General features: G+C 29.5%; 1 protein-coding gene across 5 annotated transcripts in view; it reads right to left on the bottom strand.

Moving 5' to 3' along the window:
- Positions 1-2,074: 2,074 nt before the first annotated feature.
- The window catches only part of LOC134725788 (ras-GEF domain-containing family member 1B-like), a 52,232-nt gene continuing 26,692 nt past the window's right edge, over positions 2,075-27,614 (bottom strand). For 4 of the 5 annotated variants that reach the window (XM_063589941.1, XM_063589938.1, XM_063589937.1 and 1 more), the window contains 17 exons: positions 20,609-20,665; positions 17,227-17,322; positions 15,994-16,083; positions 14,569-14,646; positions 13,846-13,934; positions 10,508-10,649; positions 9,355-9,441; positions 8,944-9,009; positions 8,511-8,579; positions 8,049-8,144; positions 7,501-7,644; positions 6,953-7,087; positions 6,496-6,563; positions 6,113-6,197; positions 5,724-5,790; positions 5,453-5,525; positions 2,075-5,011 (listed from right to left, as the gene is read on the bottom strand). In XM_063589941.1, the coding sequence (XP_063446011.1) occupies positions 4,990-5,011; positions 5,453-5,525; positions 5,724-5,790; positions 6,113-6,197; positions 6,496-6,563; positions 6,953-7,087; positions 7,501-7,644; positions 8,049-8,144; positions 8,511-8,579; positions 8,944-9,009; positions 9,355-9,441; positions 10,508-10,649; positions 13,846-13,934; positions 14,569-14,646; positions 15,994-16,083; positions 17,227-17,322; positions 20,609-20,665 (1,464 nt within the window). In that variant the 3' untranslated portion in view covers positions 2,075-4,989. Of the gene's footprint in view, positions 5,012-5,452; positions 5,526-5,723; positions 5,791-6,112; positions 6,198-6,495; positions 6,564-6,952; positions 7,088-7,500; positions 7,645-8,048; positions 8,145-8,510; positions 8,580-8,943; positions 9,010-9,354; positions 9,442-10,507; positions 10,650-13,845; positions 13,935-14,568; positions 14,647-15,993; positions 16,084-17,226; positions 17,323-18,725; positions 18,945-20,608; positions 20,666-27,614 lie in introns of those variants that run through there. The other variant, XM_063589940.1, reaches the window with a different exon arrangement.

The following is a 27,614-nucleotide window of genomic DNA, read 5'->3' as shown; positions in this document are numbered from 1 at the left end:
GGCAATTGATAAAAAAAAATTAATATTGCATTAAATCTGGGCCTACTAAAACTTTAGTGTAAAGTACAAGTAGTCTCATTTTAAATAGGAAGCAGAAGATATATCCTTGCTGATTACTATGTATTTTAATCTGATGCTACACTTATTTATGAGGGGGGATAGGACCTTCATCAGGACTCTGGGATCAAGTGTTTTTAAGCTCGGGATTCTGGGATTGACCCTGTTGGAATCCAGGAATTCTTTTTTTCCAATTTCGGGATGTCAGGATTTCAATTTATTTAAATTCGTGACCTCAAGATTTCGTGTTTTTAAGCCCTGGATTTCGGGATCAGGACCCCTCCTATCCCCCCTCATTTATCTCATAGTTTTGCAATGGCTTCACTACGATACTTTCACTCTTCATCTTGCAAGATTATCTATTTTCAGCTCTAATCAAGCCAGGATATTAATTTTCAAAATTCTGTCCTCTCACAGCCCCAAAAAATTAAATGGTTGTTTCCATACCATAAAGTATGTTTTTCTATAGTTGCTTACATCAACAACATTTATTTAGTAGTCTCATAAAATAAAAAGCAATCAATTGCATCTTTTTATTTTAATATACTAACCACTAAAAACTAAAAGGATTCATTACATTTTAATTCTATAACAAGAACTATCTATGCACTATAGGGTAAGGGTGAAGATTGGTACCTATTAAAATGTTTAAACCCACTGCATTTGTTTGCAACTGTCATAAAGTCAGGAACCTGATGTTCAGTGGTTGTCATTTGTTGATGGGGTTCATAAGTGTTCTCGTTACATGTTTTTATAGATTAGACCATTGGTTTTACACTTGTCATTTTGGGAGCACTTTATAATTTGCTGTTCTATATGAGCCAAGGCTCCATGTTGAAGACTGTCCTTTGATTAATAATGGTTTACTTTTACAAATTGTGACTTGGATGGAGGGTTGTCTCATACCACATCTTTTTTGAATTATGTACAGAACTGCCAACTTACACCATTTATGGTGGATTTCCCTCAACATGAAAGGTAATGAGATGAGTTTTGAAATTATACAAACCAAACACCTCCAAAAAGGCATTTATATGAGTTATATGGGTAATGCACATGCATACTCATTTCAACAGTATAGCAGTTGGTTATAGCAATATAGGAGCTATAAACAGCTCATTGTGGTGTTCAGAGGTGGGTGACTTAATTAAGGGCAACATTTCTGAGCATACAATGTAGTCCCTTGTTTTCCTTGTAACATCCTTCTCCTAATCCATAATCTGTTACGGTTCTTATATTTTCTAAATTTCAATAAAACATAACAATAGCTTCTTAGAGTCTATATCGTTCACCTCTCAAAAAATAATCTTATATTGCTGATCTTTTTATAGGGTTCATAATGATAAAATGGTTTTAAGAAAATAGACAAAAGCATTAAAGGTAAAAAAAATACCATTAAAGGAAAATAATTTCTTTTAGTTAACGTCCATGACCTAAATTCATTGGAAGTGTAGTGATTGATAGGTTAGTATAGGATAACATGAAATATCTATAAGTTGTTATTGACTTTGAATTAGCTTTCAGTAATTGTGAGTACAATTGGTGCTTCATGTCTATTGTTTTATGTGAGAAGTTGTTTTATTTGTGGTTTGTAGCATTCTGTTGAGTCAAGGCTCAAGCACTTTTAGTTGGTTCTTATGTTGTGCTGTTCAACCACTGATCCAGAAAAGGGGAGGTTAGAGCTCCCACAAACGTGTTTAATAGCACCACATTCTTAATATGTCTGTCCATTGTCAGCAGTCAGTTATTAAGTGGTTGTCGTTGGTTCTATCCGTAATGTTTGTTTTTTCGTAAATCGTATGGTTATAAATAAGTTTTCTCATTTAAATTGCATTTACATTTTTCAAGTGTCAGCCTATCATAGCTGACTATAGTGTATAATTTTTTCAATAGTGAAGACAATAGGGTGACCTAAAGCTGCATATATTTTTTTTTATTCTAGTGGATATTTTTAGATATCTCATCAGAAATCATACTACATATTCTTATTTTTAAATCAATAATAAAAACACATGGCTCAATTTATAAATATTTTTTTTAATTTATTTATTTTTCATTGAGAGATTCAACAAGTCCATATAAATCATCAAATATTTACATAGTAGGTAATAACAAATAACTTTCTCAACCTTTTGAATGAGCAGTAACAAGGACACAGTAAAACAAAATGTACCATGTAAAATGAAGTTTAGATATAACATGTTCTTTTCCACAATTAAAAACATTCTCGCTGTAACAATATGTAAAACAAACATTCAAAGCTTTACGCTATGTATGATAAATGAATTATGAAGATTTCATAATGACTAGGAGTTATCTTTCTTATAAATATGAAATATGACCGGGAGTTATCTCCCTTATAAGTTTGTCTATATTCCAAATTTTATGTGCGTTTTTATCATTAATAATCTATGACCACTGTCACGTTTACAAAAATGTTAAGTAAAATAAGATTTTAGTTCAATTACTGTGACATTAATCCTGAACATTTTTTTTGCATTACTAAAAAGCGTGTAAGGAACAAAATCAGTAAGTAAAATATCTAAATCAATTCTTGAACTTCTACTGATAAAGTTAAGTGACATAAAATATAACATTTAAAGCTGACATAAAATTCTTAGGAAATATCCAAAACAATATAACATTTCAGTTACAATTAAAATTTCCAAAATAATATGAAATTTATTTAACAAGTGTAAAATCCATGATCACAAAACCAAATGTAAATTTCCGATGTGTGTGATGTGAAAATCTTAAATAATGTTTTAAAAAGCACCATAACAGAATAATCTCAATGATTGTGATCAACAACAAGTGGAGCTCTGTATATAATGAACATTATGTTAATGGATGAATAAGATAAAACGAAGTCAAATGATATGAGTATAGGTCTCTTTAATTTTAAAAAGAACAAAAAGTATCCTCTTGGGTGTTTTTTCTTTATTCAGAATTTCAGAGTTTCAAGAGTAAATTGTAATAAGAAATGCTATTAACATTTCAAAACTTTGAATGAAGTCAATTGACTTTCTTTCTTATAAATTCAATAGAGAATGAAAATGTATTTACATTTTAGAATATAGAGTGATTATAAAAATGATGCATTTATTCAGAAAATGGGTGAAAAATGTCCATTGATTTCTTTCTATGTTTTTCCATCATTTTTTAAAATACAAAACTGTTATACATTGTACCTACATGAGTATTTTAATAACTTAAAAGCATTTATAACATTGGTTGAATAATTTAACTCAATGATATCACAATAAAAAGAAGAGGTTATGGCCTTTAGTCCAACTACTACATATCCATTATATAAACACTATAAGTGCATCTTGTCTTCAAATTGGGCAATTGTAATTTTTTAATATTACTTTTATTGTTGTGGGCCATTATCATCAAAATTTCCAATTAAAAGTAAATTAATCGTCCTAATACTTTCTATAAAATGTAGCAATCTATGAAGATAACAATGACATTACAAACTCTATAAAAATAAAGATATAAAAATAATTTTCAGCGTAATTCTTTTTTAGTATTACTGATTTGCAAAACAACATCAACAAGCAAGCCAAAAATACCAAACCCTCTTAATCTTTTTAAGCTTCAAACTGACAAATCAAGTTCTAGGTGCTAATGTGGCGTAAAGCAACCAACAATCAATCAATCAATCAAACTGCCAAATCATCACAAGTTTTAGTTTTGACTAAGCACATATACAAAAGTATCTTTAAATAATAACTGTAATCTTTACCAAACCTCTTCCTAAGTTAATGCCATTTACAGTCAAACATCTAAAGCAAAAGCTTCAATATTTAAGTCTATTTTAAGAGTTCACATAACCATGATGAGTCACTGACTAGCAGGGATGAACAATGTTTAATTGAATGAATGGAATGGTCAAATAATTTGAGGTAAATTTTGTAACAAGATTAATTTGGCAATAGTTAAATTTTTGTTTAAAATGTGAGATATTCTGTCTTTAGTTCAGTTTGATATTATTTTTCTTATCTTTTATAAGCCAAAGAATAATTCTTACATTTGCTGAAATACTCATTTGTGTTTGAAAGAAAATAAGCACCAACTAACAAACTCTGTAACCTTTCATCAAAACTGTTGCTTAGGTAGAAAGATGACATTGCTACATGAATACTCATCAATTACCCTGACTTCCTATAGAAAAAAACAGCCAGTGATCACACCCTTATAACTAGCTATCACTATGGCAGATGCATCTAAGATCTTTGTTTTCAATTATGTTAAAAACAATTGTTTTTTTTGCTATTGAGTGAAGCATATGTTCTGCTCTTCCGATTGGCATTGCAATATAATGGACTTTGCAATCGTGAAGTGTATATTTGCAACTAAGTAACCTATTGCATTTGCCCTAAAAATAGCTGGTAATAGAGTGTGGTTAAATACATGTACATATATATTCAGATAAGACTTAATTTTATAAATACATCATTTTAGAACTAACAAAATCTAATGAAGCATATCAATTAAGTATATACATTAGATATGACTACAAATATTTAACATTCATTTAATTAAAATATAACTCTACAAAATATGTCCTGATAACTTCGTTGTGATGAGGCATGATAAATCAATGAAAACATTGCACTAGACAAAGATATAGCACTAACAAATATGATAGTCACATGATTATCATGTGATTATCTATGGCTGGAATGTCAAAGGAACACAGTCAATGTTTGTTCTAATCATCAAGTCTTTTTTGCATCCAACAGCTGATGCAAGTATTCTGTCCTTCGGACTATCTCTTCTATTCTTGGACTGGTCCTGATTTAAAAATCGTAAACCAGCTCGAGTCTCTACACAGGTGCATCAACAACTGTACAAATGTCAAGGTCATCTGCAGTAAACTCCAGGTAATAGGTACCATGCTTTATTTACATTGCTTCATCTTCGTCATGAGATGCCAACTTTTGATCTAAAAGTAAACAAATAGTTCAGTTATACTATAGATTTAAAAAAGTATATTAATTTCAAATGCTTGCAAAATATCGAATAAGTTGTAAATTCTTCGAATAGATAACAATAATAATAATGCATTCAGTCATGTACACTTTATATGTTATGATTATCTTGTTTAGCTTGGACTTTCAAAGAACATGATATTGAAGTGTGCCTGTTGTTAATATAAGTATTTAGAGAATTATTACACTTGTTTGCAAGTTTTTCCACCGTTATGTAAAATCACACAACTTCCCGTAAACTTTAACAACACAATTAAAAAAAAATGACATCACTATTAAAAGGTTATTGTTTCTTGGAATTTGAAGGTTATTTGGAGCAGATCTACAGTCATTAGGAGAAAGAATTCAGCTTAATACCACAAGTGAAGTGAGTTTATTCAAATGTTGTTACTTACTTTAAGTCTTTGTGTCTCTCTTTTTCATTTTTTGAGAATGGTGCTTCACATTCAAATGATGCTAAACTTAAATCTGAAAAATAAAAATATCATCTGAAACTGGTCACGTTGATAATGAATAAATACAATAATCAATTATATATTTTTTTTTAAAGTAGTCAATCTTAGCATGAATTTATTTGAGCCTGGATAAAATATTTCATTTTTTTGTCATAAATCTAACTTAATTCTAATTCATCAAAGATAATTAAGTTAACAAACTCGTACTTACTTGACTCTGAGAAAACTGGATTTGTTAGAATATAATGTAAAACATCTGCTTTCTTCTCAAATGGACACTGAAACAGATAAAACTAACAATAAGTATTGTGTTAAATCTCAAAAATGGACAGTACATTTGTATTGGCTGTAAACAATTACATTTACTTTCTGTTGTTACATATTTCAATATTGATTTGGCACTTTTTGTATGCTCTGTTTTTAATTCTAAAAAACTCACATAGAACATTTATTTCAGCCAAACGTTCCTTTGCAATTTAAATTCATTTTAATTATTCTTGAAATGATAATGCTTTCCATGAGCGTTCAGCAGTTATTAAAACAAATTGTTTCATTTAATATTTCAAAAGTAATTAAATAAATGTTGAATTGACTTCTTACCTGAACTTGTTGCCAGTTGATTAATCCTGAAATCTGTTTAGCTAGCTGCCAGAACTTTTCAAAGTTGATATTACCATTTTCTAATCTGAAAGATGATAATTAAGTGTTAAAAAACATGAAAACTTTTAAGTACAAGACACAATTTTCATATTTTACAGGTCTATTTGAAACATTGTGCATGCTATTTTGAAAATAGAATAAATCAATCAATCAAATATAACATGAGTTCCTAGATTTTTTTTCTTAAGCTGATCTGTATTTGCATTTTTTTCCTTCTTTTTCACTACAAGTTATAGGCACTTTGTTTCTTTCAATTGAATTTCTCCTAATTTCTATTTTAGTTTCTGAGATTAAAACCACAAACTCTTATAACAAATACTTACTTGCTAGAATGGCCTTCATTAAGGAAATACAGATCTTTTACAAACAGACTGAAGAAAGGAATGACTATCTGAAAATATATTAAAAAAAAACAACTTAAAATGTGATAAGTATTTCAGTTTGTACTGAAATGATTAAATAAAATTGAACAAATTATCTCCCTTTAATTTTTTGTTTGTTTTGGTCTTGTGTTTTAGTATGTCTAAATTATTCCAAGAACTTTGTATAAAAGAAGTATTTTCATAAAATAACATGATTTGATTGTTTCATGTATAAATTTGTCTTTAATTATTGACACATTTGAATATTTACAATTTATAAGCTCATGCATGTGTATGCAACTTATGGACTCAAAATTGGACAAAAATAATTCTCATGAAACAATATAATTTTATTTTAACTTATATGATTAATTTATTACTTTGACAACAGATCGTTTCATTTTCCATCAAAACATACCTTTTCTCGTGCATTGGTAGCGTTCTCTGATCTCCACATGGCTGCCTTCAGACAGGACCTATAGCTGCCAAAGTTGTTGGAGGGATCCATTTGATGTTCTAAAATCTCAAATTTTGCTGTATTTACTTTAGCCCACTGAAAAACAAAACATTATGATTAACATCAACATAAGGAGCTATGGTATAATCTAAACTTGTTTGAAAAAAACCAGATATGAACAAATCTACCCTTAAACTTTCTATTTACAGTAAAGAAATTGAGTTGTCTCCCTTTGAATAGACTGAACAGAGATCATGTAGTTCTTAATCTTGTCATGGCAACAATATCCTTCAAGTTTAGAATTACTTCTACATCAAATACCATAAAACCTGATGCAAAAGACATTCTTTATTAACAATAAAAATTAACCTAAAGTTTATGTATGATAGATGGCTGGATAGCTGTTTAACGTCCAGTGGCAATTTAAATGCATATTCAGGAAGAAGTTCATGAATGACCAATATAGTTGTTTTAACGTCTGAGAATAGACAGGTAATTGATCTACTTACTGTTTTCTTTAACCTTGACACTTGGCTCATATTAAGACCAGCTATAATGGCTATAAGGGAATTAAAGTTTCCAATGTTGATGCATTCCTTCCCAACATCTAAGAAGTATTCTATCACTTTTACACGATTTTTCTTCTTTAAATGCTAAAATTGAAAACAAATGAACTCAAATACTTGTTTTAACATAACATTTTTTTATATGAATTTAGAGATCATACAATGTAGTTACTGAAAACCATTGCATTCACAACAATATACTTCTATATCAAATTGCAGGTGCTTTTATAACCTGTATATTTACTGTCCCTTATAACTTCATGATCACTTTAATAAACTATTTTTTTATTTAGAGGCCTTTTATAGCTTATCATGTGGTATAGTTTTTGCTTATATTTGAAACCGAACAGTGACTTTGTAGTTGTAGTTCAACATAATTTAGTCTTTGGTGGAGAGTTGTCTCATTGACAAACATATATCACATCTTCTTATTTTTATATTTTGAATGAAAACAGAACATACTCATAATTAGCAATAATATTTATACTTACTGAACATATTTCTGTTGTGATTAGGTAACTTAATCTATTAAACCAATTAACATAAGCTTCTAAGTTGGAGGTTTTCTTCATATCTTTAAAAGATGTCTGAAATAAAATAAATGTTAAAGCATATAAACATAATTTCCTATGCACAGATAAATTTCTACTTGAATGCAAGGGCTAACAAGAGATTTGATTATAAGGTATTGCAAATTTCCTAACAATTAGTTTGTATACAGTATGATCATTTTAGATATTAGGTAATAATGTTTTAGCAGACAAAGTCTTTTAACAAAAACAGTATATCTAACTTAACTATTTGTAAATCATTAATAAAATTGACAATGGAAATGGGGAATGTGCCAAAGAGACAACAAACCAACAATAGAGCAAAAACAACATTCGAAAACCATCAATGGGTCTTCAAATGTTATTTTAATTATAACCTTTTTATTTATCAAAACTTCATACCTCTGAACTGACAGGTTCTTTGGCAAAGGCTTGAACAAACTCTTCTGGACCAATCTGACCAAGTCGTTCCTGAAAAAGTTATTATTAAAGTTAACATTTAACAAAATTATAGATTTATAAATTTCTATAAACATGTAAATACAAAATGTAAAATGATACTTTGAATTCAGTGACAAAATTCTAGATTTATAAATTTCTATCATAAATTGTAACTAAGAGGCGAAACATGTAAATACAAATTGTAAAAGGATACTTTTTACTCAGTGATGTATAAACCAGATGGTTATGATTTTACAATTTCATGCATATATCATTTGGGGTTTAAATATACTTAACATCTGTTACATAATATATTCTAAGTATCCTATCACATAAAGGATCAAAATGTCAAAATTTTCTAAATCTTTTACTTAATAACTTCTTTTGTACTTACTAATTCTATATGAGTGAGTTGTTGTGCACATTCTAATGGACTAGGACAGATTTCAGTAATGTCAGTCTACAACAGAAAACAAAGTCATATATTAACTAAACTATGTAAAATAATCATTAAATAAACTTTAAAGCTGTACATGTAAATAAAAAAGCTATCAAACTTATTACCAAAGAGTTGACTTCTGGCCTTTTCTAAATCCCTATAAGCATATTTGGTAAAATATTGGAATGTGAAAGACTGAAAAAATGACATAAAGTTGCAAATAAAGGGGAAAAAAGCTTGTTTACAAGTTATATTATATAATCTTGAATATCAAATCCCTTTGAATCCGCTGCAAGCTATATATCATTTATGGTATATTTCCTTGGTAATATTTATGTTACCTATCAAATCAAAGACAAGACTTACTGTAGGAACTTCCTGTATACTGGATTTTCTGATAGCTTCTGTATTGATCTTGGACAATTCTTCTTCATATTTATGTAATGAGGATAACTGAAAAATGTGAAGAAAAATTTAAAAATTGCTATACATTTTAAGTAGACAAGAAACTCTAAACAAATTCTGCAAAAATGAATCAGTATTTATCTTCTAATTAGCATGTTATCTATCATTTTAATGAATGAATTTTCAAGATGTGCAAATGTTTTTGATTCTACTTTAAGGAATTTGGAAAATTTTCAAGTATCTATGACTTTTATATCAAAATTAAACACCCTATTCTTGCCAAACAGATTCATTATTGGAACAGTTTCAAATAAATGTCCAAACTAGTAAAAGTGCCAAACTTTCACTATTAACCACTAGCAACATCCTCTTACCCTAAGACATCTGTATTATACAATCAATTATATTTACTGAAGTAATCAAGTGCTTCTTAATGATTTTATCAATAAAACATTACAGGAAGTCAGGTTAATATAACAGCAGATCTTTGATTATCCCAAAGTTTTATCTCAAAATACCAAAATACTGGATTATTTCCAAGGCAAAACAAGGGAGACAACTATTGTTCAAAGTTAAGGGGAGATAAGTGAGGTTAAAGTGCAAAGTGTGACACTTTTATGTGATGGCTTCCACAATAGTTGTCGAAGGTGTGGTCCATGACAACATTTGACCTCGCAGTATATAAATTACATTTAGTTGTATTTTTTACAATCATAAACATTAGTTATATCTTTGACCTAAATTTAAAACTGCTAATGTTACTCATCAGTCTGATAAAGTAAACATAAAACCTTCTGTATTTAAACTTTTTATGAATGAAAACTTTGTGTGAACTGATAAGAGTGAGGTGGCTGATATGTTTACAAAAATATTCATCAATGAATCCTGTGTTTATTTTAAATGGAAAATGCTTGTGGTTTGTACTCTGTGGTTTTTATTGTATAATGAAAATTTAGTGCATGCTGAGTTGTACACACTTTATAATAACCACAGTATTTGTATACAGATGCTACCTTCTTTTCAAATGGATAAGCTCTAAATCCAATTATGTTTTATCTTTTTGTTGTATAAAGTACAGGACTGGGTGCAGCTTAACAATTATACTATTGCTTACCTTATTAATTAAGTTATGAGTAAGACTAGCAAAATCTGTTTGGAGTTCTGGATAAATACTAATGATTCTTTGGGTGATTTCTTTTAACTGTTTCATCATTCTGTCATCTCGGAAATCGTATGGAAACATTTCTGTCCATTCTCTGTAAAAAAAAAATTACTTACTTCTAAAGTTTTAAAATAAACATTTTTATTTCATTTTTGAATGCATCACCCTTTTAAATGATATAAATCAAAATTTGGATTCCTTTAGTCTTTAATGTACCTGATGAATGCTATTACAGAAACAAGAAACAAGAATTAGGTGGGCTGATATTGTTATAACCTTTAACATGCTTAAATTAAACTTTACAAAACAGAGTCTTGGAATTCTTACTATGTTAGACAAGCAATTAATGAATAGGAAAATCTTATTAAGCCTGTTATAATGCTCTTCAACTACAAAGTTTGACTGACAGAACATTTATAATTTGTTTCACTTCGAACACCTGTTTAGTACGTCTAACTGTAAACAGATTCCTGACTATGCCTAAATGTAAATAGAATCCTGACTATATCAATCAGAATTCAATATCTATCATTTTGCAAAGAAAAAAATATGTCCAACCATCAATTAGCATAAACCTTTTTTTTCCACTCTTTTTGTACCCCACATTCATTGTATGTGATACTTTTTATTTTTTCTCTGATATTAACTTTATAATCAATGTAGACCTGTACCTGTAATTAGTGTCTTACACAATAAAAGAGAATGAAAAACCACCATGATATTGTCATGCAGGCATAGCATTGTCTACAGTAATCAATGTCTAACACAATATAGGAGACTGAAAGAACACCATGATATTGTCATGGCGGCATAGCATAATTTGTCTACAGTAATCTATTAGAATGACAGGTGCTTGTTGTTTATCTTGCACACATACTTATATATCAAATATAAACTGCAAATCAAGAAAATGTCATTGGAAGCCACGACCACACATTCAATGCATGATCAAATACTGTTTTATCATGTGGTTAGAAGTTGTCACTTTTTCTCAAGTACCAATCTCCTGTCTGACAAGTGTCCAGGATAAAAATAAATACTGAAATCTTTGCAGGAGAATGTTTTTTTCTTAAAACCCACCCCCACATCGGACATTCCACCTTGTGATGCTCATGGGATTAGGATGTTAATTTCCTTTTGTGCGGAAAATGAAATAAAAGTGAAAATGTGACCTATGTCTAAAAAGGAATATAATTGATCAATCTATTTTTAACCAGATGCTCCGCAGGGCGTAGCTTTATACGACCGCAGAGGTTGAACCCTGAACGGTTGGGGCAAGTATAGACACAACATTCAAGCTGGATTCAGCTCTAAATTTGGATTGTGATTTAATAGTTGACAGAACATAGGTTTCTGACACAGAATGAATGTGTTCTAATGAACTTAAAATTTTTGTTTTCTCTTAGAGCAATTCACTATGCTGTTGAATATTAATCCTCTCGAAAAAATGTTTGAAGAAATTTCTTTTTATTTATGAAATTTCAAATGAGAAAAATTGAACCCAATTTTTTAATCACATCCCCCTTTCCCTTATTCCAAAACTAATCTCAATTAAAATATTCTAATGGAGTTTGCAACAATAACTACTCATTTAAATACATCATAAAATATTAAGATGTAAAAAAACTGCTTGTTATCACTGAATGGTAAAGATTATTTAAATTTATCAGTTGGTAGTAAAAAGTGAATATACATTGTATATTGTATATAACAAAGATTTAAGTTGATTCTGGACAAAGAAAGATAACTCCAATTTAAAAAAAATCTTGCAATAAGATATTTCTTGCTTACTATTCTGGACAAAGAAAGATAACTCTAATTAAAAAAAAATTTGCTATTTCACAATATTATGAAATTAGATATTTCTTGCCATTGCAAAATACTGTGCAATTGAAAAGACTTGCTATTGCACAATACTTAATATAATAATTTTAGATCCTGATTTGGACCAACTTGAAAACTGGGCAAAAAATCAAAAATCTAAGTACATGTTTAGATTCAGCATATCAAAGAGGCCCAAGAATTTAATTTTTGTTAAAATCAAACTTAGTTTAATTTTGGACTCTTTGGACCTTAATGTAGGCCAATTTGAAAACGGGACCAAAAATGAAAAATCTACATACACAGTTAGATTTGGCATATCAAAGAACCCCATATATTCAATTTTTGATGAAATCAAATAAAGTTTAATTTTGGACCCAGATTTGGACCAACTTGAAAACTGGGCCAATAATCAAGAATCTAAGTACATTTTTAGATTCAACATATCAAAGAACCCAACCGATTCATTTTTTGTCAAAATCAAACTAAGTTTGATTTTGGACCCTTTGGACCTTAATGTAGACCAATTTGAAAACATGACCAAAAGTTAAGAATCTACATACACAGTTAGATTCGGCATATCAAAGAACCCCAATTATTCAATTTTGATGAAATCAAACAAAGTTTAATTTTGGACCCTTTGAGCCCCTTTTTCCTAAACTGTTGGGACCAAAACTCCCAAAATCAATACCAACCTTCCTTTTATGGTCATAAACCTTGTGTTTAAATTTCATAGATTTCTATTTACTTATACTAACGTTATGGTGCGAAAACCAAGAAAAATGCTTATTTGGGTCCCTTTTTGGCCCCTAATTCCTAAACTGTTGGGACCTAAACTCCCAAAATCAATACCAATCTTTCTTTTGTGGTCATAAACATTGTGTTTAAATTTCATTGATTTCTATTTACTAAAACTAAAGTTATTGTGCAAAAACCAAGAATAGTGCTTATTTGGGCCCTTTTTTGGTCCCTAATTCCTAAACTGTTGAAACCAAAACTCCCAAAATCAATCCCAACCTTTCTTTTGTGGTCATAAACCTTGTGTCAAAATTTCATAGATTTCTATTAACTTAAACTAAAGTTATAGTGCGAAAACCAAGAAAATGCTTATTTGGGCCATTTTTGGCCCCTAATTCCTAAAATGTTGGTAGCAAAACTCCCAAAATCAATACCAACCTTCCTTTTATGGTCATAAACCTAATGTGTTAAAATTTCATAGATTTCTATTCACTTTTACTTAAGTTAGAGTGCGAAAACTAAAAGTATTCGGACTACGACGACGACGACGCCAACGTGATAGCAATATACGACGAAATTTTTTTCAAAATTTGCGGTCGTATAAAAACTGGATGTCATAACTTTTTCTAATTCTGGAAACAGCCAAATCAAAACAATTCAAAATCAAATACAAATATAAATATAGATGTTAAAATTGGTGATCTATTTTTATATAATAAAGTTATATTTACCCTAACAACTGCAGTATATTTGGACCAAATGTTCCCAGTTTTTCCTGATTTACTTCATCTTCAGCTAAATTCTGCTGGAATACACATATCTGAAATAAAATAAACTCTCTATCTTTAGAAACTATAAAAATAGCAAGAAATTGTTTAGTATTCATCAAGAAAAACATACACCAAATAGTGCTACCTTATCAAATAATTGTGGTCAAGAGCTTTGTTGATAAGATGCCAGACATTTGTTTCCACTGACCATTTTATCAGGTATACATAAGATTTTTTTTTCAAAAGGAATATATTGTCTAGTAATGAAGTTATGCCTCATGCCAAGAACAATAAAAGGTAAATTGACACACATGTAAACCCTTACATTTAGGATAGGTGTTTTGATAACCACCCCTGTATCAAGGATTGGCATTGACCAGTGTCTAGAGTATGGTTTTGTTAACTCATACATCAAGGATAGGTTTTGACCAATGGCTAGAATTTGTTTTTTTAACTCATATTATTAAAGGATTGGTGGTGACCACTGTATATAATTTGGCTCTGGTCACTACCCTCTAATACAAAAACTAGATTGTGTCCTTGTATTTTATTAACATCTGTTATTCCCAGAGGTTTGCAAGACTTTTCAGCAAAGTTCATATTAGTGACAACCAGAATCAAAACTAGTTTTTACCAGCTTCAGATTAACTTTTGAGTCATGTTTATTTTGTTTATAATACTAACCTGGCAGACTTCTTTTAGAAGAATATGAGGTTTGATGTAAAGCCTTGAACTCAACAAGAAGGCAAAAACATAGGTTCTCTGAAAAACAGGAAGTAAAATACATTACGTTACAAAAAAGCAGCTGTTACCTGCCCAATGATTTTAAAGTAGATAAAAGTAGATTGTTTATCAATAAAATGTAATCAAAACCTGAAGGCTTCATTACTAATCAATGAAAAGTCCTCTGTAATTACATCTCGTCCTAACTATAAAATCTCCATTAATCTTTATATAACAGCTGGTACTCTCATCAATACAGTATATATATATGTGCCTGATCTTGTATATCCAACTATTTACAAATTTAGGGCAGATTTTCATGCCATGTTAAATGATTAATATGTTAAAAGTTACATGGTCTTCATTCACCATCAACCAGAATGTACTATCAGTTTCTATTCTTCTTTTAAGAAATATTTCATGGCACAAGTTGACAATTAATCAATAAAACCCAAAAATATCTGGCAGACAGAGCAATTATATCCTCACAAATCATTTCCAATCCATACATATGATATATTCCTTCCACAAGATTTATCTCTAGGAAAAGACATTTTAAAGAATTACCATTTCTTATATGTTTCCCAGACCACAGTAATGAGAAAACCACATTACTGGATTACAGGACTTATATTTTGCTACAGATTAATTAGTTAAAAAAGAAAATATGCCTCTGTTCACATTTAACATTCTCTTTCATCAGACAACTTTCAATTAGAATAACATCTGACATTTTCTAAAAATTTGAAATATTTTTCTGGCATTTTCATTAATGACAAGTACCAGGAACAAAACATTCATTATCATGTCTGGAGGAGTCTTTTAAAAATATAGTTCTTTACACAAAAAAGAATGTTTAAAATTATTTTTTTTATATATGTTTTAATATATCATAATGATATTCAACAAGCATTGTATAAATGTTGGGATACAGCTTATGAAATCTATTTTACGTCTATTTTTTAACATATGCCACAACCCCCTCCCCCCTAAGCCCCCTGAAAATAACCAGAACAAACAAACATGTTATACATTTCAATTTGTTGGGGTCCTTTATAGCTTGCTGCCTCATCTGAGATCTGACTGTACTCCCCCTTCAATCTCTTCCATATCTCCTACATATTGACCGGGTTTAATTAGACACCCTCTTTCACCCCCCCCCCCCCCCCCCCCCCCCAAATCAGATTATATATAAATATACTTATATCAGGATGGTAGTTTGTGGTTGGTACAAGGTGTTGTATTGACCCCCTCCCCCCTCCACCGATCAGATTATACATAAATATACTTACATCAGGATAGTAGTTAGTGGTTGGTACAAGGTGATGTATTGACCCCCTCCCCCCTCCTCCACCCCCCATCAGATTATATATTAGATATACTTACATCAGGATGGTAGTTTGTGGTTGGTACAAGATGCTGTATCAGAGCTTCTAATGAGCCAGCCATTAGGTTTCCTTCTTCAAAGATTAATGCCTGTTGAAAATTTTAAATTCCAAGTATTACGTTTTACACACTTTTACGGATAACAGATGAATCAGATGTGATAAAATCGAGTCAGCAATATGGATTTATAATAACGTGACTGATCGTCGCACAATAAAGTCAATATGCCATTAAAATTGATTCAATTTTATAAAATGATTTGCTATCAACTGCAGTTTATTCTCAATAAACAATATGTTATAACTGTCAACATTACTACTCAAACATAAAGACGTAATAGATTCCAAAAACTGCTGTTTACATCATCAACTAGGTAAATACTTATGATACTTGGCAAGCACTTTCTGGTATATATGAATGAAGCCCTAATTAAATTGTTTTGATGTAATCTAACACATCTTATAAGATATGAACGTTGTTTTTCATTCTGCATGTGAAACCTGGCAATTATTGAAAGGAAATGATCCAACCTTTTCCTTTAATGAAGAACAATCTTCCTGAGGAGTTTTAAGAATCAATGTCCGCCTCTTACAAATTGATGGATATTATTTATTAATAAAAAAACCTTTTTATTAACAATATCTCAACTTCATAACAAAAATGCTGCGAAAGAATTTCTCTATACCTATTATAACAAAATGATTTACTATTTTTGTAAACTGATTAGCGCTAATCTATAGAATTATGATGAGCAGGTATAAATACCCTGGCATAAATATGACTGAAAATAGATTATCCAGTAAACAGTATCATTGATTCAATAACAACCTTACACTATTAAAAATGCATTAAAAAGACATAAAATAGAAGGCAACAAGGAGTAATTATAATATTTCACCCTCTGCTTAATAGAAGTACACAGAACAATCAAGCATACATAATAAATGAGATCAATAATGCTAAACAAAACATTGTCAACCATAACAATTAATTGATACCCATCATTTTGTTTTGAAATAGAAATCTTTATTAAAAAATTGCAATCTAAAAAGTTCCCTTTTAAATTTTATTTTATTTCATTGAAACCTGTGCAATTAACATTAAAAAAAATAGAAATTTTTTAATTGGGAGTTTGCTATATATGTATTTCAAAACAAAGATCTGTTAAAAGAAAGTTTTAGTCTTCTTGTTGTTTTGTATTTTAAGAAAGATGATAGAGTTAGTAACACCTACCTCGTCTTCCGTGTAATGACTTGGTACCTGGCTGTCGTATCCTGATGGTCTAAGATCAAACATGCGAGAGAGACTTATCATCTGTGGCCCAACACTCTGTAAAATATACCAAATTCTTGTATATGAAATGATTCTGAATGATCAGTACAACACATGCAAAATATATCAAAATTTCTTGGACATGAAAATGATTTTGAATAAACACGGTAAGGGTTAAAAGATACATGTACACGAGAACCATTATCCTGTACATTGTTGTAAAAATAAAAAACAAAACCAACCACTTATATGCTGTATGACAGGTGCTTGCTGATATAACAAATTTTGGTTGTTTGTCAATTGATCAATGTGCACAGCGTTTTTTATATAAATTGTAACATTCATCATTCTATTTTTAACTTGTGGTTATTTTTAACAAATATAGAAGTATAGGAAATTTTGTTACAACATCATAATTATGTTTAACTTCCCCTATATAGACTTTTCAAAAAGCGCTCTCTATAAGTACTTGACAATTTGAATCACTGCAACAAATCACAAAGCAGTATCACTTTCGATATGTAAATGGACGTAAATAACTATAATAGAAGCATCAACAAAAACACCTATTGTTTCTAAAGTAAATTTGAGAAAGCAGCTTTTAACTCTTTTATGTTGAGTGATTATTTTTTAATCCAAAATATGCATACTTTTAACATTAAAGAGGAAAATATTTTTTTTTTCTAAACCAGTCAAAATCTAGTGGATAAACACAAGTACACTCATACTTAGATTTATAGTGCATCAAACGCCATCTGACTTGCAACATATTGCAAGCATAACAAAGGCAAAACTGTAAAGGCTAAACAATAAAAAAAATCCGTGTTTCCCTCCCTATCTGGTTTTATACCTCATATTTCCTACTAATTTTACTTGGCAGTTAATGTAATGAAGAGCAAAAACTGCAGTTTCCTGATATACTCAAGGTAATTTTTGTTTAGCAAAAAAAAAGAATTGCTACCTACCCTATTTTTCTTAAGGAGGAAGTTCTCAATACAAATACTTTTTTGTTTGGCCTTTCATATAAATCCTACTGATGCACATCATATTTTTTTTCTTTTTCTTTAAATGTTTAAAAATTTATAACTGATTACGAAATAACAAAAAAATATTTCCATGCAACACTCACCGAAATGAAAATGCAGGTGATAATTTTGTCCCTTTTAAAAAACAAAATGTCACGCAACAATATTGACAAACGGGTATCTGCTCACGAATCAGCAGCATATTAAAAGTCAGAATCATTGAAATGTTTATAATTATGCAATATTATATTGATTCTAGCCAACCTGAGTTTGAAAAATCAGTGAAAGATATCATCGATCTCTTGTTAACATTTAATTTCCTATATCTTAACAAAGGTGTCAGTCCTGTCTTTAGATTGCATTTACGTCATACACAATTTGACAACAGTTATCAAATAACAATTAAATGTTGGCAAATTTATAACTGCCACCTACCCTTAATTGTTGCAGCAAATAATTGAGATTGACCTCCATTCTAGAATCTCTTATGTTAGAGTTATAATCCACATGGTTATCCATTAGCAACAGAATAGCACAAAGAAGTATCTTAATGCAAAATGCAGATCCTTTGCTAAGAAGTCAGAAACATAATCAAAGAAGATTCAAACTAAAGACCGCTTAATTACTGAAAAGACGGTTAAATTACGGAAGGCGTTGACAAAGATGTACAACTGTTTTCCTGTTGGCCCTATACCTCAACAAGTTATTTCCTTTCAGACACTCATCCAACATGTCCAAGGTCAGTTTTCATCCAAAAACAAATTTCTCATGTAACATGTAAACTCAAAACGATTTGAAACTTGGCAATTTGCTTGTATTGACTCTTAGTCTTTTTAAACAAGGATTTTGCATTACTTACATGACATTTTTAAATTTTAGGTTTTTAGGATTAAAATGCCAAAAGATACACTTTAAATCCATGTCTTACAGTCAGCTACATAAGAGGGCAATAGTATGATATAACGATTAAGGGAAAAAATCTGAACATTTAGATTTACACAACGCAAAAAGTTAAAGATATCAGTCATATTTTTTTTTAACTTAACTTTAGTCTTACATAATAAATAAAACACTTGACACTTGGGATTTAATCACTCATAGATGACGCAATTTGAATGTGCTTTTAAAGAAATTTGTCAACTTTTCTTGGCAGAAGATATGCAATATGACAATTAAGTATTTCAAATCATGGATGATATTGCAATGTCAGCAATATAAAAACATTATCCCACTATCACATGCTTCCCATGCACATGATCATGGGTCATTTACATGTTCTTGTCTTTTTAAGTAAAAATAGACAAAAAAATCTATATTCAGCAGCACAAAATATATACCTTGAAAAATTCACTATTGTCAATATTGTAATATATTTATCACTGCAAAAAGTATTTTGAATTCCCTAATGTGAAGGTGGTCAGGGAAAGGATTCAAGTATGGTATTCTTCAAAATTGAACTGACCCCTTGGTACCATGATGTCCTCTCATTAAATTTTATAAAGAACTGTCATAAATGTGGTGATGTAAATTTGGGTATTTCAAATCCCAAGTTGCTATCTAACGTTTTTGCAGAGAGCAATGAGCCCAATAATCATATTCAATTAATTTTTAGCTGAGATATAATTCTATATTGTACATCATGCAGCATGAAACATTGCTATAAATAACATGTGACCACAGACACTTGATTATGAAGATATTTATAAATCTTAACCTTGATCAAGAGCATGTAGTTTGAATGTGATCCAAGAGGATCAATGACTTTTTTTATACTTGATTAAGATGTCCTCAATGTGACTGTTGGGTTTTATCCAAAAATGTATCATAAGATATGAAAAGACTATTGTCACCCAAACAAACTTAACCTTGAGTTTTGCTGCACTCATACCACATCTTTTTATTATATCTTCTTAGTACAGATCCCAATTAACTTTATGGGATCCTGGCCAAGTATGGTCATACCATTGTCATTCCTAATACTGTGTCTACTTAGTTATTATACTTCACTCATTATAGCTTGAGAATAATAAGTAATCACTTCCTATTATTGGCACCTAGGCCATTGACTCCTAAATTTACTGTGAGAACTCCTGGATTTTACCAGGTTTGAACTCAAAGGGCAAACTTGACTATGTTCAACCAATAAATAATCAAAATATCTAAAAGTTGCGGATAATTCCATATAAATAGGCACAGATTTACAAAGGATTCACTCAACATTCATCACAGTGGTCCTGTTTAATTTTTCCTCTTTATATAGTTTAGCTTATAACAAAGTCTCCTATTATTTACTGTAAAGGAAAGAGATGAACACTTACCAATCTTTTTTCTTTTTTATTTGGTTTTTCTTTAGCAATGGTACCAAATATTGAAGGCTGAAAAAAGAAAATAATATAAAATATATACATGTATAACATGACATTTCATTTCTCTTATAGCTCAACTGTAGATCAAGTCTTTCTTTTTTGAGAAAAGGTAGCATAAGATTTCATAAAATTTTGGCTTTTTTTGTTTGTTATAAAAATGTGTGAACAGTCCAACCTGTCATGAAGGTCATCTCCATAGTTAAGAAAATCTTGTTGTATAATCAGTAAAATCACTATCTGTCCAACTGTAGTAATAACCTCAATTCTAAGGTCAGCTTTCTTATAAAATCAAATTTCTCTGGTTCCAACTCATGTGGATACATATGTATCCTTATTAATATACAGATTTAATTGTATTTTCCCTTTGAAATTAAAATGCAATGTAAAGTGCAAGTAAACATGTTCATTTCAACTGATTTAAATAGCATCCACTCTGTAATGGAACTGAGAAGGAAATCCATATCTCTAAAAAAACATTGGACATGAAAAATCTTACTTATATGGATAAGTATTTATATCTGTCAAGTTTTATTGTGAAAAATAAATAAAAAAACCTATTTCTGGCAGTCTTGCAGACTTCACTAAACATTGTAAATTGATTCCTAGAACCAAAGTGCTCCAAATAAAGGATAACAATAAGTACCAATAACAAGCGAGAAGTATTTCTATTCATAGTCATAAAGGAGGAACATAATTCATTGCTATTCGTTCTTATCCTCTATGGATTCTAAACATCAGTAATCTTTACTTGTATTGTTAAGAAACAAATATCATCTTTGATGTATAACCTCTATTCTAGGATAAAATTTCTCAATATTTCAACAATAACAATATATACTGATAGCTTTAAAAATATATCAATCATAAAAACATAACAATAATACAAGAATCTTCAAGATTTAAAGAATCATAAACTTACTCCAAAGCAATAGAATGTTCCCTTATTAATCAAATGAAAACCAATTGAAAAAATTATATATTCCTAAAAATTATCTGAAGGAAGTGTATTGAAAAAATACAAAATACATACCCAATTAGAGAAGCGCAACAAACACTTTATACAATGTATTTCCAAAAAAACCAACTTCACAGTGATTTAAATTATATTGGTTCCTCTTACAGTAAACCATTATCAAATCTAGCCATTCTATTGGTAAAGTTTAAAGACAGGTTTGTTTGTCCAAAGGTAATAAATTTGTATAATAATTATAGAGATCTTTAGATTACAGGTAGATAATAACAAGGTATGACTTTCACCTATTATATAAACAAACAAACATAGACATCAAAGGCAATTAACAGATGTGAGATTTAGTCTTAATTATTGTAATCTAATTGACCCATCTTTAAATTTACATCTGGTCTCAATTAACAAGTTTGCATATTAAAGATATGTAATATTTGTTTGATATCATTTTCATAACAATTAAATTAAATACAGCTGCTCAAAAACCCATTACTACACTATTTATATATTTTAATCCATCATTTTTATAATGTGTAAAATATTCTATGGGAGCATCAGAAAACAGATTTTAAAACTATCAAAACAATAGTTTATGTTTAAACCAAAATTTTAAATATATATGAAAATATATCATTGTCGAAGACTGAAACTAAGGATTTAAATTGTCTATTTTAAATCCTCTCTGAGACCTTCTTTCATAAAATCATGTTTTGTAGATGTTTATATCAGAGACATAAATATATCGTTTATAAATCTCAGTGTACATAAAATGAAATTAAATTTTACCATAAGATAAATCTTAAACTTCTGACCCTGTAATGACACATTTACTTACTAGGACAGGAAAACATGAGCTATCAATTATATTCCTGATCACACTTCTATAAACACTTAGGTCAGAATACAGTAAAGTAAATCATATAAACTAATGTAAACACTGTGAAACAGCATCTGAATATTCTTACCTTAATTATCCAAAACTAATGTCACAATTTAACACTATAACTACACTATTCAAAAATTCAATAATTCCCAATGTTAATTTTTTTGGTTAAAGTCCATTTTCAGAGGAATAATATCACATACATTGACATAAGTAAAATTTTCCAATGTTTCCACTGAGGGGGAGGGAAAATAACAGAAGATTCCACATTTTGATTTCAGACTGTACCATGATTCTGATAGGGGTGTTACAGCAGCTGGCACTGATACCACTTGCAGAGGAAATGACTTCTGGCAAGTTTATCATGTCAGTGTGTTTTAGGTTAGCAATTAATTTCTTTTGGTTTACCTTGATTTCTTCGTAAACAAGTTTCCAGAAATATTCAAAACAAGAAAAAATGTCAAAGACCTCTCAGAACCTGGTGATTTTATCAGTGATACCTTGTGTTGGTTATGAAACCATGGAAGTATTATATTTCAAGTCAAAATCTTATTCAATATAATACTTCCATGTTGAATCTAAGAATTATATATTTTAGCTTAATTATTTCATGTAAACTTGCACCAACATTTAAATGTATAAGTTCAAAAAGTAAAGTAGATAGAAAAATCAGAAAAATTAGGAAACCATAATATTGGAAGTTTAGAGTAGAATTTGCCAATACATTTGGGAGTAATCTAGAACTTTATGTCTAAATATGAATTACTGTCAATTAAGGAATAACAGCACTGCATGTAGTTGAAGAGTTGCTTTCATTAATTGGTTATTTGACATTTGCAAATGCAGTTTTCCTGGCGTCATGATGAATAAGATGAAGAAAAATGCCAGATCACAATATATTTTTTTAAAGATCCTGTTGATCTTATCAGTGATAACTTGCATCCTATACAAAACCATTGAAGTATTATATTCAATTACAATGTAATACTGCCAAATTATATTCAATTTATACTTCTATATTATATTCAAAATAATACTTTCAGAATGAAACTTTATCATTCTATAGAAAACTAGGACCAATATCTATATTATAATAGTCCCAGTTGTGAAGCAGATCTTAAATCTCAAAATATTTCGACACCTAAAAATTTATAATAGAGAACTTGCCAATACATATGGGAGTAATATTTATGTCTAAATATGAATGACTGTGACTGAAGCCTCTATAATATAAACAGTGGTAGAATATAGATTAGTTATCAATGATTCAGTAGCCTATGTCTTTGACTCACTCATTAATTAAGTTATACAATGTAAACAATCACTTGTTAGAACAAAATACTTATATAATAAGATTAGACAAAACCTTGGATATTGACAAAAAAAAAAGGTCAAATTTAATACTTCCATGTTTAGATTAAGTGAATTTTCACTACACCCACCCCCCTTTTGCATAGTCACTATCTACATATATTCCTAAGTTTGTCATTTCATGCTTTTAATCAGTGAAATCTAAATCTGATTATGATGATAAAAATAATTCCAGACATTGGACCCTTAGTCATCATTTCTCTATGACAAGACATAACATCAGGAAATTTTTAGATATAAGAATATATACATCATTAACAAGAGGAATATTGATTTTCTTAAATAAACAGCACACAACGCACTTAAATGGAAACAAGATTCCAGTAAATCTATGTCAACCACCTCTTATACAAATATTTACAAATGTTTAAGTGTGAAGCATACTGCTTTGATATCAAAATTAGTAAAATTGTCCTCAAAGAAAACTGTTTTCATTGAAACCACTTCAATACTGTAAAAAAACAATTATGGAATAAAATCTGAATTTGGTCAATTTCTAATAGGTATTCAAATTTTAAAAGTTACAATACTGTCTGCCATTTGCACCTGAATTTGAAACTGATTCAGAAATATTAAGGTGATTTAGAATTCAAGATTGAGTTTTAACAGAAAGTGAAAGACAATTTGTGCCTAAATCATTGTAGTGGGCCCGATTGTAGTTATATAAGAAATGGCAACACGCCTGCATGAGATACAATTATATGTACTAATAAGACTGTTTCCTTTGATGTTATATAACTTGAAAGTAAAACAAAATACACCTCTTGTATATTTTATCTTCTTAAACAATACCTTGAACAATTATCCAATGATTATAATGTTTTGAAATTTGAGTATGTAACTTTAATAAGAAGGGATGCTCTGAATTAGTTTTTCTTTTCCCTAATTTTCTGCCTGATTTGTAGTGAGACTTGTGGCACCAATGGCTAACTTTACACTTTAACTTGATGAACTTAATCATGTGTGTTATCTTTCAAAACAAAATCTTGTTCTAAAAAAATCAAGGTTGTAACAAGTTATTTATAGAAAGTTCACCAACCTGTTAGATGTATCAGAAAAAAATAGTGGTCAATTGTAGTTTATATATTAACCTATTATTTTTATTGGCATAAAAAGTAGCTTTAAACTAGGAAAAGTAAATATTTGATTATTTAAGCTGGGACATAAATATATAAGGTCACAACAGGAAGGTTATATTACCTCCATGGTCACTGAGGAAAAGGAGATTTTTTTATATGAAGTTAGCGCTTAGTTACAAATCATAAGTCTTTTACTTCAGTGATTTTTTTTCAGACATGCAGTTACACAAAAAAGGTTATTAGTAGAACCTTTGGACAGAAAATGCAAAACCAAAATTTGTAATACTTTCAATATACTTTACAATTGTAGGCTACCCCATTACTTTTTAAGTACAATTTAAAAAGAACAAAATGGTCTTCAGCATACTTTTAAAAAAGGTGGTTACATTAGATTTTAATATCTCCTGTACCTCCAAAAAATATGATTTTACATAAAAACAGGAAACCTTCTTTTATCACTCACAGGAAAAAATCTTTAAATAAAACTATAAATCATTTTAAATTGGAAAAAAAGCCTCCTAATTATAGACGATAAATTACTACATGTGATTAATTTACAAACATCTGACTGAAGAGGGGATTTCCTATTTTTTTGTTATTTACAGAAATATCAATTTTCCTAAGTATTATGTCACCACAACAAATATAGACTTTTTAATAATATCATAAACATCTTTTAAAATAAGTCTCAAGTACATGATCAGCCTATTTATAAATGACAGTTTTCAGGTTTTATTGATAAGCAGATCAGTTGACCTAAGTACCCAAGTATGCCATATAATTTCTACCCAATTAAGTAATATTTTAAATCCATGTAGATTATATATAATATAAATGACAGTTGTCACATATTCATGGTTTTCTGACAAAGAACAGGTTTAAGATTTCCTCTGAAGATTATCTATATTGCCCTGACAGTTATATAATAGAAAGGACATATAAATTACAGGTGTTTCAAAGGTATATACCTACATAATGACAGTTACATAACCTATATGAAAAAAAACTTCGGACTTTTAATATAAAAATTTAGACTTAAATTAATGACATGTCATTATGCAGACATTTATCATGTTTATATTATGGAAACCATGGTATAAAATAAATAAAAAAGTTATTTTGACATTAACAAAATGTAAAATCCTTTGATATAATAGATCATTCATAAAAAGTTATGTATTTTATTTTTTTTTAATTTGAACAAAATCATGTAGGTAGTAAATATGATGTTTATGATCTATCACTTCCCTTAGAAAAAACAAGCAAACAATACAAAAAAAAATAATCTATAAAATTCAGAATTATGAAAACTTCAGTAAAAGAATGGAACAGCAAAAAGTTATTTATAATTGTATGTACATTTGATTTAAATAAAGATTTTACATTTACACAATGAATAGGAACAAAAAGTGTATGTCCTTATAAAATATAATAAGCTGAACACCATTTTATTTTTGTTGACAAATGCTAAGAATGACGATTATGATAATAGAGAGAGAGGTATTCAGACTGTTGTCTCGTACTCCACTTACACCTATCTTTCTAAACAACAGTATCCCGTCTGATGTGGTATTGGACCCCTATGTTCAGCCCAGCAACCTCCTGTGTCCAAAATAATCTTAAGGAGTCTTAACTGGATGATTATACACATTATAGAATACTTAACAGAGATAATCAGATGTTAGGATTATCTCCCCTGGTGGGACTGGATAATGTTAATACCAGCTTAGTTTTTTAAGGAGATGAAATATAGCAACAGAATGAATAAACTGATAATTCTAAAATGACTTAATATATAAGTGAATGGTACTTCAAAGTGACTGGATAGACAATAAATCCAAACAAACAAACTTTAAGGACAACATTTAATATTTGTAAATATCATCTACTCAAAACTTTTTGTCTTTTTATACGTATGATAATGCCCTAGCTAGTATATAAAAAAGAAGATGTGGTATGATTGCCAATGAAACAACTATCCACAAAAGACCAAAATGACACAAACATTAACAACTATAGGTCACCGTAACGGTGTCTGTTAAAGTCTCAAAATGTTCATAAAAGATTAAATTAACGTTCATTTGTATTCTATGCACAAACTTATTGATTTACATTTGTTTTTGATTATTTCCAAACTTCCAAAGACTGTTTCATAGCATGTAAAAAGGGAAAAACGATATCGTAATAAGTAAGCAGCTTTTACAGTAATTCTTTATAAAATGAGACCTTGCATGTCAAAAGTCCTAAACACTGATAATTCATTTACACTTGAAAGACCTAGAATTATTACAGTATCTGTCACATATCAAGGTATATTATATCACATTAATCAGAATGGCAATATTGTTTTATTACAATATATTTAAGATGAAGTTAACTGCCTTTTGTGAAACACCATACTTAGACAGAATAGAACAGGGATGGATAATGAATAAGGTTGCAAAACCAAAACAGTTTAATATCAGGTTTCTTGATCAGTGTAGGTTTGGTACAGTGTTTAAAAGTCTTAAATATCATGTGGGAGTATTTTTTTTTTATAGTTTTTACTTCCATATGAAGAAATAACACTGCCAATTTTTGGGTATACACATAACAGAAATGAAATGGCAGTATTGCTCACTGTTGAATTGCTTCTCTTCATATATACTTGACAAATGT

This window comes from Mytilus trossulus, chromosome 7, assembly GCF_036588685.1.
Source record: "Mytilus trossulus isolate FHL-02 chromosome 7, PNRI_Mtr1.1.1.hap1, whole genome shotgun sequence".
Classification (NCBI taxonomy): domain Eukaryota; kingdom Metazoa; phylum Mollusca; class Bivalvia; order Mytilida; family Mytilidae; genus Mytilus; species Mytilus trossulus.
The sequence above is the reverse complement of the archived record's forward strand: the minus strand, read 5'-3'. Positions and strand labels throughout refer to the sequence as shown.